Genomic DNA, 22,211 nt, shown 5'->3' on the forward strand with positions numbered 1-22,211 from the left:
TTTACAATTTCATAATTAATTTCAACTGGACAGTGCAATATTATAGTATAGCCAAGGATAAGTCTAAGTATCTTATATTTAAAGATCTAATTCTAAGTATCATCATTTTAACCTTTTTGCACTATCCAGACCGTCAAACATAAAGATTATTTATTAACTATTAAAATAGAAATGATTACTTTAATATATGAAAGTAAATGGAAAATTAAGGATTTAATTAATTAAAGAAGAGAATTTCGGGATATTTATTTCATTAATTCTTTAGTAAATTCAATCATTAATTTAATATCCAATTATAACTCAAGTTATATTAGGACTACTACATACATGACTGTCAAATCGGGTACGCGGAAACCCGATCCCGAAATTCCAGAAGAGCGATACATGATACCCGATCCAAAGCTACAATCGGGTATATAGATATTCGATTCCGATATCCATTCCCGATCTTTTAGCTTCACTCTTGGACTGGTAGCATATGGTGGTAGATTGTGTGAGATGGCTGAGAGTCCAAGACCGAGAGGGAGCCTGTGGGCTGGTCGGCTAGGAGAGGACCGAGAGGCAGAGGGAAAGCACATCAGGAGAGAGAGGCAAGAGGGAGAGTAGGCATGCACAAACCGAACCAGCCTGCCAGTTAACCGGCGGTTCGGAACCGCCAGTTCACAAACCGAGACCGGAACCGGTGACGGCGGTTCGAACCGGATGGCGGTTCAAGCGGGCCGGTTCAGGTTCAAAAAAATCGTGAATCGTAACAGGCGGTTCAAAACCACCGGATCACCGATTCAAACTGGCGGTTCAGCAGTTCCAATGGTAGGATTCCAGATAGGGCGTAGGTTTTCAGGCTAGGTGTGCAAAAAAAACAGGCGGTTTACGTCAGAAACCGGTAGTTTTCGGCAAAAATCGCTGGTTTTTGTCTGAAACAACCGGTTTCCGACGGTTCAGAACCTTTTTCAGGTGGCAGTGTATAGGCCTGAAAACCGGTCAGAAAGCGCCGGTTTTCGGCCAGAAACCGTGGACTGAACCGTTGGTTCAGTCCGGAACTGCTGGTTCAGGCGGTAAACCGGCTGAAATTTGAAATTTGAACTTTTTTTTTATTTCTTCCAATTTTACTCCTATAAATACCCTACTTCTCCCATCATTTTTACTCACTCAATCTCAATTTCTCTATTATCTATTGATAAGGCTAATTTCATGCATCGGTTATGGGGTTGAATTCAACAATTTACGGGATCTAACACATCTTTTAAGCCAGGTGTGTAGAGGAAATCGCCAGGTCCAGGAAGGAAAGAAGAAAATCGCCTGGCGAAGGAAATTGGCGAGAAAGTGAGCAGAATGAAAAAAAATTGCCCGACGGAGGAGATCATTAGCTGGAGGGCAGGACGGAGAATTAAAGAGAAAGGCTTCTAGAAGATCGCCTCCACATCTATAAAAGAGAGATCATGCAACATGAAAAAGGAGGACGACTTTTGGCTCTAAGCTCACTTTCACGCACTTCTACACACACTTGGGGTAATCGGAAGTCTAGGGGTTTTGGGGGACATTTTCGGTTTGACGTTGTGTACCACCATCCTCGTGTAGGGCGAAGAAACAATTTATCTGTTTTCATTTTAGTATTCTGTTCAGATTTCTACCGAGTCTTCGTTGTTCGAAGCTCGGCTTTCGTTGTGTTGTTGAAATCTCATTTAGCTCTCTATGGAATTTCTATTTTCTGTCATGAATGATGCTGATGTTGAGGTTTGTTTGTGTTTGATTCTGAGTTTGTGTTTGTTTACTTGAATGGATGCATTTCGCACTTGATCTGGTGAATCAGAATTGAATCGAGGTTGGATTGTCGTTGATCGGAGTGGATCTGTTGAATCGGAGCTCATGGAGTTGTTTTTGGTTGTAGTTTGGTTCGGCTTGCTTGGATCCGGAGTGGATTGAGTGTCCGACGTGTGGATCTGAAGCAGAGTTGGTTGATTGTGCATGAATCTGATGGCTCGTTTCTATGTTTCTGTTTACTTAGTCTAGTAGATGTGCATCTGTTCGATTTCTGATTAATCGCCAGTTTCCGACGTCCGAATCATGTTGTTCTGTTTGAATCTGTAGTTACTCTGTTTTTTTTTCCATGTTCGAGCTTGAATAGGTGATAAGATGCAGATCGTTGTTTGTTAATTTCAGAATTAGTTATTTGCAACTTTTCATCTGTACTTTACTGTTTTGGGAAATGGTCCCCACTGCTCGTTTGATCTCTATTTAGCTAGATTAGGAAGTTGTTTACTAGGTCGAGGAAGTTCGTTTGAGTTATTGAAGTCGTGACGATGTTTCATGTTTGCATGATGTTCTCTGTTTCCTAGGTCTAGTGTCAGCCAATTTTCATTTCTCAGCCTAGTTATAATTTTCTCAACCCAAAATTGCGTGGCAGCAGCCAATTCCTTTTCCATAATCTTTTAAATGTCTTCTTACGCATCCGTCTTTGTGGGATCGACCCCTACTTCCCTGTACTAATTCATAGTATAGCGGGTTGAGGGTTTTTGAACGCGGAATTTGTGTGACCGACGACCGAGACTCCCAGGATCCTCTGAGTTCCTAGACCTTGTGATCTAGTGGATTCTCTGGGCTTGAGAGGCTTGACCTAGCACAAAAGCACACACACTTTCTCTAATACCAAACAAAGCTTTCAAATGGCGCCGTTGCCGGGGATGGATGGCGTAGTTTATGATTGTGTTTAGAGATTTTGGCGTATATAGTTTTAATTTTTCTTTTTTTTCTTTAATTTTAGTTTATGAGCAAAGGCTCACGGTTTGGACACTGGGGTAACTCATCTGGGTGGAGGAACGATCGGTTTACTTGGCAGGTCAAGGAGATAGCATCTACGGTCACCACCAAATCAGGATTATCTACGGGAGATCCATTTCCGTTTGGTTCAGGAAGTGACGAGGATTGGAGTTTGTCAAGAAGGGAGGATCCCAAGTCGTCTTCAGAAACAGATACAGAAGAGAACGAGATCGGAGTGTAGTCGCTTTAGATCCTGAGATCGGTTCGCTCACTGCCCATCTGGATGGTGAGCCAGCCCAGGCTATAGTCATGAATCAGCGTCAGAGGGCCATCGAAATTAAGATAAATGTGCTAGGCATTCTACCGACGTTCTCCGGGCGTAGGAATGAGTGTCCATACGAGTTCCTAAATGAGTTTAGTAAGTTGTGCAGTATTCAGAAAATGCCCAACGATGCAACGGAGGAAGATTATCACCTACGCGCAATTCCATTCGCCCTGAAGGGAGAGGCTAACACTGGCTGCTGAGGCTGCCTCAGGATTCCATCCGTACATGGAGAGATTTCAAGTTGGAGTTTCTGGATTATTTTTTCCCTTCAAACAAGACAAATGCCCTCAAGAAGGAAATCGTGGAGTGTAAGCAGGAGTACGATGAATCTCTGAGTCAATATTGGTCACTATTCAAGGGATTATTATATGCTTACCTGAATCACATAATGATCGAAGCAAAAATTTACTATTTGTTCTATGAAGGAGCAACCCCTGAATCAAAGGATCTGATGAATTCCTCGAGCGGGGGAAATTTTACAAAGAAAAAGGGAAGTGAAGCAAGAGAGATCTTGGGAAAGTTGATAGAGGCCAAAAAGGCGTACGACAACCCGAGGAACATTATGAGGAGAGGATCGGCGAATGCGCTGAAGGAGTAAGATGACGAAAGGGTCGAGGCGAGAATAGATAGGCTTGAGAAAGCACTCTTGAGTGCAATCAAGAGGGCCAACCCGCCAGCCTCACGAGAGAAAGAGAAAACTCTGGGTCCAGGAGACGCTCCACCCCTGCAATACTATGGCCCTCAAGAGGGGGATTAACAGGTCCAGGTGAATTCGATGGGGAGTTGGAATCAAGGGAAACATAAGGATGCACCATGGAGAACCGATCCCAATTTTAGATGGTCTGACAATGACCCGACCCAGCCACCTCTATAACATAACACTCAGTTTACACACCAACCAGAAAGGCAGACTAACTGGTCTGGAAGAAATCAGGAGAGGCAGAACAACTGGAACAACTGGAATCAGAGCGATCATTCTAATTAGGAGAACAGGAATCAAAAGCACCAGGGGAGCTCTTATGTACCACCACACCAAAGGAACTACCCAGGAAATTATCAGGATTCCCAACCCAGTTATCAGGGGAACCAAGGGCAAGGAAATCAGTTCAACAACAGTTCAAGAGGTCAGGGAAACTTTCTCCAGAACCAAGGGAGTGGACCAAACCTGGGTTCAGGACCGAATCCCGGCCAACCCAATTCTAAGCCACAAAGGAATCTAGATAAAATGGTGCATGATCTAGTCAGTTCTCAATAGCATATGCAGAATAACATGCAATCCAATAATGACGTGGTGCATAAGCTTCAGGACGCTCAGTTGGAGCAGAAGGCAGCAATGGACATGTTGGCAAGGCAATTGTCCCAGATCGCAACCTCCTTGAACGAGATGCGAAGGAACGAAGGAAAGATTCCTACCTCAGTAAGGCCACCAGATAGAGCTAACATCAGTCAAATCACTTTAAGATCTGGGCAAGGTTATGAAGGTCCGGTGATGAAGATGAATGAATAAACATCTCCCGCGGAAGGCAAAGAAAGGAAAAACTCAGTTCCTGAACCTGAAAATTCAAAGATAGGGAGTACCGTAAGAGGAGATGACCTTCGGGAAGGTGACCTGGGGAAACCGCTACCTAGTGTGGCTGAACCAATTTTTCCTAGACCCAGAGCCAGAAGCGAAAAATGAAGTAGTGAGGAAGGAAACGGGCGAGCTTTCAGCTGGAGGGTTTACAAGTGCAGGGAAGCAAGTGAAACCATTTCCGCACCGAGGAGAGGCTAATAAGAAGAAGGATGAACCGGTGGATTTTATGGATATCTTTGGAAAGTTGGAGATAAACCTACCGTTCTTACAGGCTTTGAAATTTCCGATCTTCAGCAAATTCATTAAGATGTTCATAGCTGGAAAGACAAGACCCAGTGGGAAGATCCTGATCAGAGAAAACGTGTCAGCAATGATTCAGAAATAAAGGATGCCCTCGAAACGCACTGCCCCAAGTATGTTCACCTTACCCATTTCCATTGGTGATGTCAGAATTGAGCATGCTATGTGTGACTTGAGGGCGTCGATAAATGTTTTACCGTTTTCCATATACAAAAAGTTGGCGGATAGGTCGTGCATTTGTCCAGAGGGAGTTTTAGAAATTGTCATAGTCAAGGTGCATGATTTTCTGTATCCGGCCGATTTCTATGTTATTAAAATGAGCGATAATGAATCCTCAGAGTCTAGCGGCGTGCTTCTAGGTAGACCTTTTCTGCGTACCGCTAAGACCATTATCGATGTTTTTGATGGAACCATATGCCTGGACTATAATGGGGGAAAATATACATTTAGCATAGATGAAACAATGAAGAAACCATTAGATGTTGAAAATTTGCATGCTGTCGATGTTATTAACCCCCGGTCCAGGAGTATCTTGAGACCGAGTTGATGCAGGAGCAGATTGATAATTCAGAGTTAAGTCACTCAATTGACAGAGAGGTAGCTGGATGGTGTGAGGCAATACATAGAAGGGAACTAACGGATGAGAAGCTGGCCGAAGCTATTTCAGAGTTTTAAAAAAATCCGGAGTCCACCAGGTCAGGGGATTAGCCCATGTGGCTAGCGTGGAAAATTCTTCTGGGTCTGCAAAGGGAATGATATCTGATGCGAAAGAAAAAAATCCCCTGCCCCAGGAAACAAGTACCCCTAAGAAGGAACTGAAAACGCTCCCACCAAGTTTCAAGTATGCCTATCTGGATGAAAATGGGACTTTCCCAGTAATCGTCAACAACAACTTGACCAAGGAACATGAAAAGGAATTACTGGAGGTAATCAGAAGGAACAAGAAGGCCATAGGATGGACTCTCTCAGACCTAGAAGGGATCAGTCCTGATCTTTGCATGCACCACATCAGGTTGGAAAAAGGTGCAAAGGCCTATAGGGACCCGCAACGTAAGCTGAATCCAAACATGAGGGAGGAGGTTCTGAAGGAAGTTTTGAAGCTGCTTTCTCTAGGTATCATTTACTGCATTCTGGATAGTGAATGGGTAAGTCCAGTTCACATGGTTCCCAAAAAGTCAGGAATTCAGGTAGTTAAGAATGACAAGAATGAATTAGTACCCACCCGACTTGTCACTGGGTGGAGGATGTGCATAGACTAAAGGAAGCTGAATGAAGCAACCAGGAAGGATCATTTCCCATTACCCTTCATTGATCAGATGCTGGAGAGACTGGTCGGGAAGCAGTACTTTTGTTTCCTTGACGGGTACAGTGGATACTTCCAGATTTATGTAGATCCCGAAGACCTAGAGATGCTTGAGCAACGAACACAAAATCACAGACTCAGAACAACAAACATATAAACACATGAAAAGAAAACGAAAAAAAAAACTGAAAAGTAAAATTTACTTGTTCATCAGGGGGTATCAATTCTGAGATAACACAAACTTCTCACACTTAAAACAAAAGATTGGGCTAAGTGGGAGAAAACACATACACATATATACATAACGTGGCATGCTTGAGCAACGAACACAAAATCACAGACTCAGAACAACAAACATATAAACAGATGAAAAGAAAACGAAAAAAAAAACTGAAGAGTAAAATTTACTTGTTCATCGGGGGGTATCAATTCTGAGTCTGGCCCCCGCGGGAGCCAAACTGGGGTGGTACGTTGGGGCAGTTCACTTTCACTTATATATGTGTATGTGTTTTCTCCCACTTAGCCCAATCTTTTGTCTAAGTGTGAGAAGTTTGTGTTATTTTGGGCATGTTTTGGTTTCTGTTTTGTTTTAGTTTCTCCCACTTAGCCTGATGCTCGGTCTAAGTGTGAGATGTTTGTTTTGCTTATACATGTTTGGTGTTTTGTTGCTGTGTTTTATGTTTATGTTCCGTTTTTTAACTGCCATGTTTCCCCTCTTCACTGGATGGCTTGGGGACAAGCACGAGTGAAGAGGGAGGGGGAGGGAGTTAGTGTAGTCTGTGTCTAACGTGAATAGGAGTCTTTAGGTCTAGGTTTTGTATGTGTCGCATGAGCTGGTGAAAGTCAACTATCGCAACATTTTATATTTAGTGGTAGTGTATTCCCTAATTTACGGTTACTCGAGCTTTTTACATTTTTTCAGGCTTTATTTTACGTGTTAAGTGAAAACTTTATTAAATAAGTGTATTTCTATTTTTATTAATAAAAGAATACAGTATCAACGATTCTATCATCCACCAAACGAAGTGTATAATGCCATAAGAAACTAACTTCTCCCTCTCTTTTTAAATCAATCTATTATTCAGCTTTGAAGTACCATTGAATTACGCTTAGAATTTTATAATTCCACCTTGATGGAGATAATCAATCCAACATATCGAAATAAACAAACTAAATGTGCAAAACGTCAAACTTGACATATTTGTAGTATTCACTTGTATGCAATTGAATGTGTTCAGATTCAAATCTAATCTTACACGACTTCCCAAAATGAACACATTTTCAGCTTTGGTTATGAAAGACAGATATAATTATGTGATACAGAAAAATCAAGAGCTAGCATGAGAGAAAACAAGGCCTTGCTATCGAGAAGTAGGTTAAACCAAAACTTGTTAACCTGGCTTGGCTTGACTGCAAGCCTATTTACAAACCAACCAAAACTTGATTTACAACCGCCTCTCAAAATTGTTGGAACTTCCACTTGCATATAAGCTTCAAAACCATAACTTCTACAACCTGTATCCAGTATATTATTAGTCAAGTTCAGCATATATAAGCAGGAATAGCGAACAATAAAGCCTTCTTGGTATGATGGAATGGAATGAAGGTAGGACTGGAATGAAGATAGAAATGACATGACAGTTTCTTTGCATTTCATTTGCATTTTCATTTTATCATTCCATCGTACCAAGCAAATGAATATACTGGAACTAGGAATCACATTCCATTCCACCATACCAAAAAGGGCCTACACAGAGAGGTGCTTGGTATAATATAATGAACAATGGAATAGAATGGTGATTCCTACATCCATTTCATTTTATTTTTTAGTATGACTCTTTATTAGGAATCATCATTTCCACTAGACAATGCATACTCTCCTTGGGATTAGCCATTATGTTCCTATCTTCATTCAATTGTCATTTCCATTCCAATCCATTCTAATTCCATTCCATCATACCAACCAGAACTTTGATCTAAGGCATTGATGTTGTATATAAATGCTGCAGGAAGGAAAAAAGATGGAGGTACCTTGTGATTGGACTACACGAATTCAGTCGATTCCGTGTTCAGGGCACAAGAAACTGAACTAGGCCTATGTATATAAAGTGCTTTATGCCCGAAACTGCCACCAATTGAACCACAAACTTTTTCGTCATCATCGCTATCAATATCTCTTGGACTTACCCGGTTCTGATAGCTTCTACGCTGGACGAGGTAGACATTGAAGTAATAGCTAACCAATTTCTCCCTCGATTTCGAAGGCAAGAACCTCCAAGAATTGTTCCAGAACTTGTTTGAGAAAGCAGCATACGACTTCATATTATCCTTGAATATCCCCTCCTCCTGTTCACTCCAAGAAAGTGAAACCTCCTCTCCCATGAGGTAGAATCGCCAACGGTAGAACAATGAGCCGAGTTCTTGTTTTAGCTTTAACCTCTTCTCAGCAATATGAAACCTAACACATTCAACAGATTCTGGAAACGAGCAACTGCACCGATGTTGCCTTCCTTTCCCAATTGGATCCAGTTTAACAGAGATGTTAATTTTACCATCTTCTGGAGGCCACATTCTTGTGCCCAGCCACTTAGAATCACTATCGGAAGCAGTACCAGTCCATTGTGGAACTTGTGCTTGAAAACGAGGACCAATGGAGACTTCCCTCTCAGCTGGCACATCACAGGACTTGTGATCGTTCATATTTAGAGGCTGCTCCTTAACGACTGTAGCAGCTGCTTCAGATGGTTCTTTGGGCCTAGCCACATCTGCTTCTCGATGACTATGAGGGGCTGCAGAAGAAGGGCAGCATGAACACGAGGGAGGTTTAATCACGGGTATCCTCCTGCTATATCTTAGTTTTTCTGTAGTTTGGTGGTCGATAACTTCATCCTCGTACATTGAGGGAAGCATCCTGGGTTTTTTCTGCTGATCCTGATCCACGACATAACATGTAATGGAATGTTACAAGCCTTTAAATACAAAATACCATCATCAACATTGAGGGAAGCATCCTTAGCTCTTTTCGCACACAACTTACCAATCAAACTCACAGCTTAAGAATCTTGGATCAAATTAAACCACAAGAAGACAAATTTAAGATAGATTTATCATGATTATCCACAACAAAAGATTTCTGTGTCTGTGATACAACTCATTTTGTTAACAAGCTGTACGTGAATTAGACACGAGCACTTTCTAGTTTTACAGAATGACCTGCTTCTTTGACATTCTCATTATTTCTTTATACGTGATTGTCAAACAACAGGGGCTTTTAATCTTTCAAAATCGTACAACACAATAAATAAGTTTTGAACTCAATTGTATTCATATGGAGGGGAATGAACTTGAGATAATCTTTCAAAAAATTTGCTCTTATTTCCTTTCAGTCCATCCACAAAAATTTGATCCTTTCTATGTATAGTAGTAGGGTTCACTCAACTCACAATACCCTCCGCACAGTAAAAGTGGCTCCACTCACCTCCAATATCCACAACACCACAAACTATTTTATTAAAACTTGTGTCGTTCCACAATAGGAAAAAAATTTATGTGGACATATTTTGAGTAACATAAAAGGTGGGAAAATAATGCCCTGGCCAGCAAGAGAAGAATTCTAGCACGATTTATAAAGGGTGAATCCCGAGCATTCTGTGAGTTTCAGCACAATTATTCCTTATTAAGGAGCATAAAATGGAAACTTTCCATGAGGTTGCAAGTATAATGAATTTAACTACTAAAAAATGAAAGAAGATCAATCAAATTAGTGTATTTATTATTTTAGGGTTATGATTCGGCTAGCTTATTTTTATGATTTGACCAGAAAAAGTAATATCCTGCAATCATAAGGGAGGATATGCCAAGAACATATGTTACCATTTATTCACTAGAACGCGATTCGACTCATTCCTAACCAGTGTTGTTAAAAGCGCGTCCCAAGCGCGTGGCGCTCAGGCACCAACTGAATCGCCTAGAGGTGGCGGGGCGAGTCTGGGGCGGCTAAAATTTAAATCAGAAAAACACTAATGCCTTCAAATCTTATCAAATCTTGTTTTCCTAAATAACTCAAACATAATTAATGTCGAAATATAATCATTTAAATCTGATCCTAATCCCTTTAAATCACCATAATATAGCTAAAAATAATAATTTTTTCGTTTCTCCAAAAATAAAACCTTTCCAGCTCTTCTCCTCTTCTCAAGACATTAACTATTCCTATTTATCCTCTTCTCAATTAATTCCTCCCTCTTCTACTCAAATTCTTTTTTAGTATAGCAAGAAAAGAAGAATTCTAATCTGATAATGCCCCCATTGCCCCGCGCCCGGATTTTTACATAATCATCCCGTGGCCCTAACAACACTATTCCTAACATTAGAATAGGTCTCCACTAGCAATTAAGATTTACAATGTTTCACGCATCCACGAGTATTAGAGCTTCACACTAGAGTTCCACAAATTAATCTACATTTTATCTGTTTTAAGGGAATATTCTTACGCACTCAATATGTGGTATTGTATAATTCGTCTCTCTACCTATGAGAGATTACCTAAATCTAAAGTTTTGCATGTTTGAGGCAAGTTATTAGAGATTACGATCAGTTAAAAATGTCTAGGTGATTCCTGGATGCCCTTCATTTCAGCTATACTAAAAGTAAAATCTGTCCCAATTTGAGGTGATAAAATTTGTTGAAACAGCAGAAAACAAGTTATAGTTGCAAACACAGCAGGAAAACTAGGATGCTCATTAGTTCCAGAAAATGTTTCTTTTTGTCACCCAATTAACACAATAGTAGTATAATATATGAATCTTGTGTCCACAGGAGATATGGTACACAAACTTGGGGAACGTGATGCTGAGTTGGACCATGTGAATCATGTAATTATTGACAGAGGTTATATTTTAACAGCTCAAGACAGAGAGCTAATCACTTGGAAATTTCAACTAGCGGCCCTATTCGGATAGTGGTAAACAAATAATTTAATTAAATAACCTAAACCCACATGTAGCAGATGCAACATTCTAAAATATCGCACAAACTTTAATTGGGAACTTGCAGTTAAATTATAGATCTGGGGTGCAACAATACGAATTCCAAAATTAGTTATTTAATTATTTTTTGTGAAGAACGCAGTGCATTAAACCACGGAATACAATCAAGAAAAGATAAAGATGTAACCTTTTGGAGGACTTCACCAGCAGCTTTACTAGCATGCCTTTTTATCAGCAATGCATCTCGAACAAACAGGGCATCAGCCCAGAATTCTCCATTCCTGTCACCCCACTTGGAACATTCAGGAACCGAACCAACTGAAGGATCACCTGAATGTTTTGCAGCATGTATCAACCACTCCAGCATTCCTGAAAAAGAATGAGATTCTTGTTTCCTCTTACGAGAAGCCAGCACATTTCCAGCATCACTTTTGGGTGTAATCTTATCATCAATACTCAGTTGAGCTCTGAAGCTCTCTTCTCCATCAGGAATTTTTTCAAAACCATTTGGTTTTCTACAGTTGACCTTGTTAACTTTTTTGGAAGATGTACAAGATCCACTGTTTACAAGGGCAGAAGAACTTTCATAATCATTTGCAATAACAGAAATAGTAGTTTCTTTATGATTTAGGACCTTATTGGTAATGTCGTCAATGAGTTTCTTGGCAGATTCTATGATGTCACCATCATCATGAACTTGTCCTCTAGAAACACCATTTAGTTCGTTCACGATCTTCGCTGATGAAGCAAAATCATCAATCATGATATGAGACCTGTCATTTGCCTCTCCAACAAATGTAGCACCTTCCCCTAGTTGCTCTTGCTCTTGCTTGTTTGGCAACATACCCTTGAACCTGATTTCCAACTCCCGAGACAATAAATCCAGTTTCTGAATAAATCCACAATGGTCATCCTCCAACACTCTGTTGCTAAATACTCGTTGCAGCCATTGATCCAACTCGCTCAAATAATTCATATAAATCAACTTAAGGGATGCAATCACACCGCGTCCTAGTCCACATTCATCCGAAATGAAACCCCACAAGTTATTTCTTGAAACGGCATCGTATCCACCAAATTTCCTCACAAGCCAAAAAAGTTTAAACAAATCCACTGGCTGCCCCTCGCCACAGAATGCAGGAATAGGCCTATGAAATTTTCCAGCAGACTTATCTCTCAAAAAGGAAACCACGACTTGATCAAACAAACCCCTTAGTCTATGCTTACAAGAATCAAAACGGTACTTCTCTATCTGAAAATTGAGATCAAAAGCAAACCTAAATGTTTTTATATCATTTCCATCACCACCAAAGTTACCACCACCATTTCCATCTTTGTCATCTCGCAACTTAACCATTTCCCAGTTAACCCCTTCCCTCTCTCTCACCTTCCAGTCCAAAACTTTTCCTGATTCTTTTCTTTTATCTGGGAATATTCGATTAAATAAATTAGAATTGATTATATGCAGAAGGTTTATATACAAATGATGCTATTTTATGTGAAAAATGAAAAAAGATCGGATTTTTACCTTGTTTTCAGCTTCGACGGCAATGGAGGTATAGTTCAGTGACAGCAGAGATTGAGTTGTTGACCAGCTAGGAAGAATCAAATCATGAGTAAGGCTACCGATTTTAAGGAAAGGTATTTCATTTTTGACGAAACAAAAAAGATTAATTTAGGAAGAATTCGATTTTTAGATGATTTCTTAGGGCAAGATTAAGTTTAGGGATGAATGTTACCCTAATTTTTGCTAGGTATATAAATATAATAATCTTTTCGACAAAATCAAGGATAGTGTGGGATGTCGGCTGGAAATTTATGGGTTAAATAATTTCATAATATTTAGGTTTAGGCTTAGAAACCAAGGGCTAAAAATCAAATGGCATTGTAGAAATATGATGATAGCGATGAAACCAAACACTCAAGAACGAAGGAATACAAGGATTTTACGTGGTTCGGTTTAAATCAAACCTATGTCCACGAGAAACTATCTGAGAATCTTTATTCACGAGTAGAGATGGAGATTACAATGGGAAACACAACTAGGAATGAAGAACAACACACGCACGCTATCTACTCTCAAGATACGAGCTCAAGCATCTCTTTCTTCTTTCCCTCTTTGATTCTCCTCGCACACACACACCACTGAAAATGAGTAGCTCCTTACGCTCATATACTCTTCATGCAACGTCCAAACCGCAATGCAACGGAGAGAAGGAAATTAGTTACAACCGACTCTCCAAACCGTGTGTATGGTTAGCTTTCTGTTTTATCCGAGCCTATGGGCTGAGCTATCTCATCCGAACTAGCCACGAGCCAAGTCACATGGCCACGAACCTAACAATCTCCACCTTAGACATATGAATCATCTCTCAGACTTTGTCTCCAAACCAACACTCCACCTTACTATGCAATCACACTTACCAGCCTTAACCAATGCTCAAGCTTGGAGACTGGTAGTGCCTTAGTCAATGCATCAGCTGCATTATCTTCAGTGCCAACCTTCAACACTTCCACTTCATCCTTCTCAATCTTATCTCTGATGAAATGCAGCCGGATGTTTATGTGTTTACATCTTTCATGAAACACTTGATGCCTTGATAAACTGATGGCTCCTGTATTATCACAAAACACTTTAACTTTCTTTTGTCCCACTCCAAAATCAGCCAAGATCCCCTTCAACCAGATCCCTTCCTTCACTGCCTCTGTAAGAGCAATATACTTAGCCTCTGTGGTGGATAGAGCAGCAACCGATTGAAGTGTAGATTTCCAACTGGCTGCAGCACCATAAAGTTTGAAGATATAGCCTGTCTAAGACTTTCTGCTGTCCAAATTTGCAGCATAGTCAGAGTCACAATATCCAATCAAAGGATCATCATCTCCAGAATCACCTCTCTTGAACAATATTCCAAGATTCTTGTTGCCCTTTAGGTACCTGAGAATCTACTACAATGCACACCAATGCTCTCTGCCAAACTCCTTCATATATCTGCTTGTGACACTCACACCATGAGCCAAATCTGGCCTTGTGTAGATCATGTTATACATGATGCTCCCTATAATACTTGCATAAGGGATTTTTGACATTTCTTGCCTTTCTTCATCTGATTTTGGGATTTGCTGCATAGATAGCTTGAAATGTTGAGCTATTGGAACAGACACCTTCTTGGAGTTCTCTTCCATGTTAGCTGCACCCACTAGCATATCATCAACATACAGCACTAGGTAGGCCAGAGTCTTCACTCCATCAGACTTTATGTACACATAATTGTCATAAGCTGACTTAATGAATCCAATGCTGCTTAAGTGTTAATCAAACTTGAGATACAACTGCCTACTACTTTTCTTTAGGCCATATAGGCTTTTTTTCAACAAGCAGACTTTGTCTTCCTGTCCCTGAACAACAAAGCCCTTTGGCTGCTCCATATAAATGGTCTCAACTAGATCTCCATGCAAGAATGTTGTCTTGACATCAAGTTGATGCAACTCCCAATCTTTCTGAGCTATTACTGACAGCAAGATTCTGATAGAAGAATGCTTCATTACTGGGGAGAAAACCTCATTGAAGTCAACTCCTTCTTGCTGCAAATACCCATTTGCTACTAATCTTGCTTTGTATCTGACCTTGTTTCCATCAGAAACCTCCACCTTCTTTTTGAAAATCCACTTACATCCCACTAGTTTCTGAGAAGATGGTCTGTCAGATAGGATCCATGTCTTATTTTTCATGAGGGACTCTATTTCTTCTTTCATGGCCTCAAACCATTTCTCTCATTCATTTCCCTTCATTGCTTCCCCGTATGTAGCAGGTTCATCAAACTCTATGCATTCTCCTACATGAAGTGCAAAATAGGCCATCTCATAATCTGAGAATCTGGATGGCAGTTTTGGCACCATCTTTGGTCTTTCTCTTACTGCATTTGGTACTCTGGGGTAGTCTGTGAAGAACTAGCAATTTGCTCAATCTCTGAGTGTCTCAAATTACCTGCATTAGTGACTATAGTGTCATTCTCATCCACTGGCTCCACCTCAACTGATGCAGTCCTTCTTTCTTCTGCAACATAAGGCATTATAGCCTCATCAAAAGTAACATCTCTGCTAACTATTAGTTTTCCATTCCTGGGTTCAGTACACCAGAGTCTATAGGCTTTGGATCCACTCTGATATCCTAGAAAAATGCACCTCAATGCTCTGGATTCCATCTTTCCCTACTTGATATGTGCATATGCTCTACAACCAAAGGATCTTAGCTTGCTGAAGTTAGGTAGATGGCCATGCCATCTTGCATCTGGTATGTCATAATTCACTGCTGATAGGAGAATTGTTAATTATCACAGCAGCAGTTTCCACAGCCTCACCCCAGAACCTTTTATCAACTCTAGATGACAGCAACATGCATCTTACTCTCTCCAGAATGGTTCTATTCATTCTCTCAACCACCCCGTTTTGTTGTGGATTTCTAGGTGCTGTCTTATGTCTGAATCCCTTTACTCTTGCAGTACTCAGCAAATTCTGAAGATAGATACTCCAAGCCATTGTCTGTCCTCAAACACTTGAGACTCATCTTTTTTTCTCTCTCAACCATCAAGTGCCATTCCTTGAAGAATTTAATGGCTTCTGACTTTTCTTTGAGCACTTGAACCCAGAGCTTCCTAGAGAAATCATCTATAATGGTCATGAAGTATCTTCTCCCATTCATGGTCAGTGGCTGAGCAGGACCCCAGATGTCACTGTGAGCATATTCAAGAACTGATGTAGATGTGTGCCTTCCCTTTGGAAATGGAAGCTTCCTGCTCTTTCCCATCATACACTGCAACACTTGCTGAGATCTTCTTCTTTCCCCATCTTGAATACACCTTTATTTGCAAGCCTCAGCATTCCCTTTGTACCTAGGTGGCCCATTCTCATGTGCCATGTATGCACACCTATTTGTTTTTCAGCAACATTTGTACTTCCAGTTACAACACTTGCTTCAAGATAATAGAAAGTTTGTCTCTTTTCAGCACTCATCACTGTCTTGGACCCCTTATAGATGACCAATCTTCCACCCTCTGATCTGAAACCATACCCTTTTGTCTCAAGAAGTCCAAGTGAGACTAGGTTTCTCTTGATTTCTGGTATGAACCTCACATCAGTGAGCAATATCATAGAACCATCTGCAAATCTCATTCTGATATTGCGCATCCCTCTTATCAGACAAGTCTGATTATTTCCAAGAATCACAGAGCCATTTGATGCTTTAAAATCTTCAAACCATTGCTTGTGAGAACTTACATGGAAATTGCAGCCATAATCTATGATCCAGGCTTCTCCTATCTGCTCTGCAACTACATTCAGGATCTGATGTACAGACTCTTCTTGTACTACATCAGTGGACCCTTGATCATTGCCTTCAGCAGCTTGCTTTCTCTTTCATGAGAAGCAGTTCTTCTTGATATGCCCTGGCTTATTGCAGTAATGGCAGCTGCGAGTCTCCTTCCTATCTCCTTTATGCCTTTCTTGGAAGTTCTTGGAGGTTGCAGGTTTAGACTTAGGCTTGAACTTGAACTTCTTGATATTTAGAACCTCTGCAGATGCCTCAGATTGCCCATTCTCAGATCTCTGCAAGATTTTTTATTTCAAACATGTGAGGACTTCCATCAGAGTAATGGACTTCTCCCTTCCATAGAGCATAGCCTCCTTGAAGTGTTCAAAGGATTTGGGGAGTGCATTTAGCAATGCAATCGCCTTATCCTCTTCCTCCATCTTAGCATCAACATTCTCTATATCATCTAGTATCTTGTTAAATTGATCCAATTGATCCCCAATCGGTTTATCATCATTGAATCTGAAAGAGTATAGACGTTGCTTAAGATATAACCTGTTGGCTAACGACTTGGTCATGTAGAGATCCTCCAGTTTCTTCCAAATCGCAGCTGCAGATTCCTCTCTCGCAACCTCCCTCAACACTTTGTCATCCAGATTCAGAATGAGCACGCTCTTGGCCTTCTTCAAGATCTCGATCTTCTGTGCATCAGATTTATCATCCTTCTCTCCTTCCTCCAAGGCTTCATCCAATCCTTGATGAGTAAGCAATGCCCTCATCTTGATTTGCCATAGACCAAAATCATTCAATCCATTGAACTTCTCTGTCTCAAACCTTGCCATCGCCATCGCCTTCCTTGGTTCCCACAGACGGCGCCAATTGTAGAAATATGGTGATAGCGATGAAACCAAACACTCAAGAACGAAGGAACACAAGGATTTTATGTGGTTCGGTTTAAATCAAACCTACGTCCACGGGAAACTATCTGAGAATCTTTATTCACGAGTAGAGATGGAGATTACAATGGGAAGCACAACTAGGAATGAAGAACAACACACGCACGCTATCTACTCTCAAGATACGAGCTCAAGTATCTCTTTCTTCTTACCCTCTTTGATTCTCCTCGCACACACACACCACTGAAAATGAGTAACTCCTCACGCTCATATACTCTTCATGCAACGTCCAAACCGCAATGCAACGAAGAGAAGGAAATTAGTTACAACCGACTCTCCAAACCGTGTGCATGGTTAGCTTTCTGTTTCAATCTGAGCCTATGGGCTGAGCTATCTCATCCGAACCAGCCACGAGCCAAGTCACATGGCCATGAACCTAACAGGCATCGCTGCTTATTTGATGAACGATGAAGAATCAGCTTAGGAATGCAACAGAATACTTTAACAATGGATGAATTACAAGCGTAAATGGGATGGATGGATGGACCGTTTGATAAGTTGTGGATGAAAACAAATAATATGATCTTTGTCGCTCGATTGATGAACAACGAGGAATGAGTGTATGAACGTGGCAGGAGACACGAATGAAGGATGAATGACACCACAAAAGGAATGGATGGATCGTATGATAAGTAGTGGATGGAAAAATTGACGTCGCAAACAAGTGTAAAGTTCATTTGATAAGTTAGATAAACGTTGGGGAGTATATCTTACCGAAAGTACCATAACGGAAATACTGGTATGAGAAAATATACAGTATGTTTGGTATATAGTTTACTGCGGTGTAAGAATATGCATTTTGTTACCGTACCGAAATCTTACGGTATGATATCATGTTGTACCGAAAGTTTGGTATATCGAAAATTTGATATTTTTTACTTATTTTTTCAATACGATAAGTGCGGTATAACGATAAAATTGATTTTTTTACCCACCGCTAGATTAAAGTCTCGATAAATCCAAAATTTAAGAGAGAATTCAAAGAGAGAAACTCATACAAAAAATTATCAATAAATGTTGAATTTCATCCATAATGGAGCCTTCATATAGGCACACTAATTCTAAGGCATGAGAAATAAGAAAATAAACTAAAAGGAAACTCTAATTAGTAATCAAAGTCAATTAAGATTTAAAAATAACTTTTCATCTACTATTATAAATAACTACGAAATTAAATAAATATCGAAAGAAATAATGAAATTTAGGAAACCTAATTTTAGAAAAGGAAAGCAGATCAAAGTTAATTAATGTCGAACTATGTCTACAACAAACTATTTTGGCGTGATAACAGTTGCATTAATATTACCATGTAACCCGTCGACTTCCTGCATAAATCTGATTCTCTCGCTCTTTCAACTCAAAAATTAAAACCCTACCAATCCGAAAAATCCAATTCATTGTTGCATTTATCACAAAATCGACAACATTTGAACCAAAAGTTGTTGGAATTTATTTTTTTCCAGTTCTAGGCGACGTTTTCTCGGTTGATATTGTCTTGTCTAGTCAAAAATCAACAAACATTGATTAAAGTTGTTGAGACGGTAATAAATGATCCTATGTTGATCATATAACTGGGAGGAAACGTGTCACAATAGAGGTGAACGACCAGAGGTGTCCTCTAATCTAATCTAATCACCACGATGAGACTGGTCCCTCTTTTAGTAGAAATGTACTCCTCTATTACATTCATATTCCGATCAAATACTTTTTGGAAATTTTGGATATAATAGCGTTCTTTGTCTATATTAAATTTACAAATTTTTATATAAAGGCAATCAAGCGCCTCGCATCCAAGAATCAATCGTCTAAAATGCGGGTATCACCTTTATTAATTAACTATTTGTTCCTTTTGCGGTGGTTTCACTGTTAGTAATATGGTGTTTATTTTAAAGTTTTTTTTGTAGTAGTAACTCCGTCCAAAAAAATAGACATGTTTTAACATTTTGGGCGATAGAGATATTATTATTGAAAAAAGATTAGGAAAATTACAGCACATTAGTGAACGTCATCCTCCTTATCTTGCACTTCAATATCCACTTCTGTTTGTTTATGGGGAAGATGGTTATTCAGAAGAGATTGGTTTTTCCAATTCTTCTACTTCCTCATCAACCCAGAGGAAGAAAATTAGCCCTAAAGAGTTTTTTGCCTTTCGCTTGCATGATAGAATTGCCGAGTGTTCTATTATTTTGTACTCGCGGCGATTGTTTCAACAATTTGTTGTTGATGCCTACACGATGGTTGAGACAGGTCGTTTAATGTTCATACGAATGCAACAAAAGAAACTACGGGCTGAAATGTATAGTTGCTTGGCGGAAGCCATTCTTCGAGGTGAGACTGATGGTTCAAGGCATGGGAAACGAGTGATATTGCCTTCCAATTTTGCTGGTGGTGCTAGATACATGATTCAAAATTACCAAGATGCGATGACAATATGTAGATGAATTGGTTATCCTAATTTGTTTATTACATTTATGTGTAATCCTAAGTGGCCAGAGATTGTTCGATTTCTTGGGTCTAAGGGATTAACATCAGATGATCGTCCTGATATTGTTAGCAGGATGTTTAAAGTTAAGTCGGATGGTTTCATTAGGGATCTCAAGAGTAAAAAAATATTTGGAGCTGTCAAAGCAAGTTTGTTTCTTTTTTATTTGGCACGAAAATTTTGATTTGATAAATTTAATATTGTTATTTTATATATTGACAATTTTTTTTTATTTTGTGTTGCAGTTGTGTATACTATTGAATTTAAAAAACATGGTTTGCCTCATGCACATATTTTACTTTTTTTAAGCAATGATTATAAACAACCTCAGCCTCGACGCATTGATGAGATTATATCTGCTGAAACTCCTGATCCATATTTTGCTTTTTTTAAGCAATGATGATAAACAGCCTCAGCCTCGACACATGTTTTGCTTTTTTTAAGCAATGAAGATAAACTCCTGATCCATTAGTTGATCCTCACTATTATGAGAACGTTAAAGAGTCCATGATACATGGACCATGTGGCGTAGTACGAAAATCATCTCCGTGCATGCGTGATGGACGTTGCACGAAATATTTTCCGAAGAAATATGTTGCTGCCACAATGTTTGATGAAGATGGTTATCTTGTTTACAAACGTAGAGATAATGGTTGGGTAATTGTGAAGGATGGTGTTCCTTTAGATAACATATATGTTGTTCCACGTTTCCTACTTATGGAATATGGTGGTCATATCAACGTTGAGTGGTGCAATCAGTCGCTGTCTATCAAGTTTCTGTTTAAGTACATAAATAAGGGTTATGATAAGGTGACGACATCTTTTTTCCAGACTGGTGTGGATGGTGTTGAAAAAATTTTGGATGAAGTAAGTTTGTATTACGATTGTAGGTACGTATCGTCCTGTGAAGCTGCTTGGAGAATCTTTGGATTTAAGATGCAATATAAGGATCCTTCAGTTGAACGATTGAGTTTTCATCTTCCTAATGAACAACATATCGTGTTTGATGAAATGAGTTGTTGGATAGCGTCTTGAATCGTAGGACAATTCTTGAGAACAAGTTCTTGGGTTAGATGGAGGCAAATAAGATATATTCTAAAGGTAGAGATTTGACTTATGGTGAATTCCTGACCAAGTTTGTGTGGAGTAAGGATCATTGGCAACCTAGGAAGCAACATTATTCGATTGGTAGATTATTTTATGTTGATATGTATTACCTAAGATGTTTGTCGAATATTGTTAAGGGGGCTACATGTTATGAAGACATTAGATGTGTTAATGGTGTTCAGTATGATACATTTCGAGATGCTTGCTTCGCTTTGAGTTTGTTGGATAATGATAAAGATTATATTGATGGAATTGTAGAGGCTTCGTTTTAGTCTTCAGCTCATTCTCTCATATTGCTATTTGTGAGTTTGTTGTCTTCTGAATCTGTATCGCGACCAGATGTGGTTTGGCAAAAGTATTGGAAACATCTATCTGATGATGTTCTCTATAACCAACGAAAATTGAGAAATCATCCAGGTAACTTATAATTGTAATGTTATTTCATTTTTAGCATAGATTTTATTATTTTTAGTGTGAGGCTGATTGCATCACTTTCGTTGATTACTCTAGGTTTGGTGTTGAATGATGATGAAATTCAGAATTTTGTGTTGGCGGATATTGAGAAACTGTTGTTGAATGTTGGAAAAATTTACGTGATTACCATGGTATGCCATATCCGAAGTCTGAGTATTATGAATCATGTGATAATAGATTGATTAGCGATGAGTTGTGTTATGATCGTGAAGCTTTAGCAAGAGAACACTTGGACTTTCTTTCAAAGTTCACAGATGAGCAACTTCATGTTCATGATACGATAATGTCATCTGTGCATTCAAGTGGGGGAGGAATGTTTTTTTGTTTATGGCTATGGAGGTACTGGTAAAACTTTCATATTGAGGTCGTTGTCAGCAGGGATTCGTTCGAAGGGTGATATTGTGTTAAATGTGGCATCCAGTGGCATAGCTAAAGGGGTTGGCAGGGGAAGCGCATGTAAATAAATCACATAATAATTTTGATCTATTTAACGGATTATTTAGACAAATTCTATTCACACAATTATCACATGTATCATGCTCATAACTTGAATTAAAATATGCTTTAAGATTAATTGAAACCTAAACATGCTTTTCTATGGAATAGGAATTATACCTTTATGATTCTCCAGAGAATCGAAG

At 39.5% G+C, this 22,211-nt stretch overlaps 2 protein-coding genes across 2 annotated transcripts; both read right to left on the bottom strand.

The window, feature by feature from the left end:
* Positions 1-7,388: 7,388 nt before the first annotated feature.
* LOC121756466 (AT-rich interactive domain-containing protein 2-like) lies at positions 7,389-13,043 on the bottom strand. The gene is made up of 4 exons (XM_042152017.1): positions 12,775-13,043; positions 11,434-12,671; positions 8,290-9,189; positions 7,389-7,773 (listed from the first exon to the last, which is right to left on the bottom strand). The coding sequence occupies exons 2-3, from the start codon at positions 12,601-12,603 to the stop codon at positions 8,302-8,304; spliced, it is 2,058 nt and encodes a 685-aa protein (XP_042007951.1). The 5' UTR covers positions 12,604-12,671; positions 12,775-13,043; the 3' UTR covers positions 7,389-7,773; positions 8,290-8,301.
* A 3,006-nt stretch (positions 13,044-16,049) lies between these two features.
* On the bottom strand, positions 16,050-17,399 carry LOC121754477. Its single transcript, XM_042149827.1, has 2 exons — positions 16,871-17,399; positions 16,050-16,609 (listed from the first exon to the last, which is right to left on the bottom strand). The coding sequence occupies exons 1-2, from the start codon at positions 17,397-17,399 to the stop codon at positions 16,050-16,052; spliced, it is 1,089 nt and encodes a 362-aa protein (XP_042005761.1).
* Between the last annotated feature and the right edge of the window lie 4,812 nt (positions 17,400-22,211).

The sequence above is a fragment of the Salvia splendens genome, chromosome 11 (assembly GCF_004379255.2).
Source record: "Salvia splendens isolate huo1 chromosome 11, SspV2, whole genome shotgun sequence".
Taxonomy (NCBI): domain Eukaryota; kingdom Viridiplantae; phylum Streptophyta; class Magnoliopsida; order Lamiales; family Lamiaceae; genus Salvia; species Salvia splendens.

What these genes read in the sequence shown, in the direction of transcription:
- LOC121756466 (XM_042152017.1), bottom strand. Translation starts at nt 12,603, where the DNA reads ATGGTTAAGTTGCGAGATGACAAAGATGGAAATGGTGGTGGTAACTTT. An exon ending in CTGGTGAAGTCCTCCAAAAG is followed by an intron (nt 9,190 to 11,433) that starts GTTACATCTTTA and finishes GTCGTGGATCAG; the next exon opens with GATCAGCAGAAAAAACCCAG.
- LOC121754477 (XM_042149827.1), bottom strand. Translation starts at nt 17,399, where the DNA reads ATGGCGATGGCAAGGTTTGAGACAGAGAAGTTCAATGGATTGAATGAT. An exon ending in TCTGATGGAAGTCCTCACAT is followed by an intron (nt 16,610 to 16,870) that starts GTTTGAAATAAA and finishes CCACTGATGTAG; the next exon opens with TACAAGAAGAGTCTGTACAT.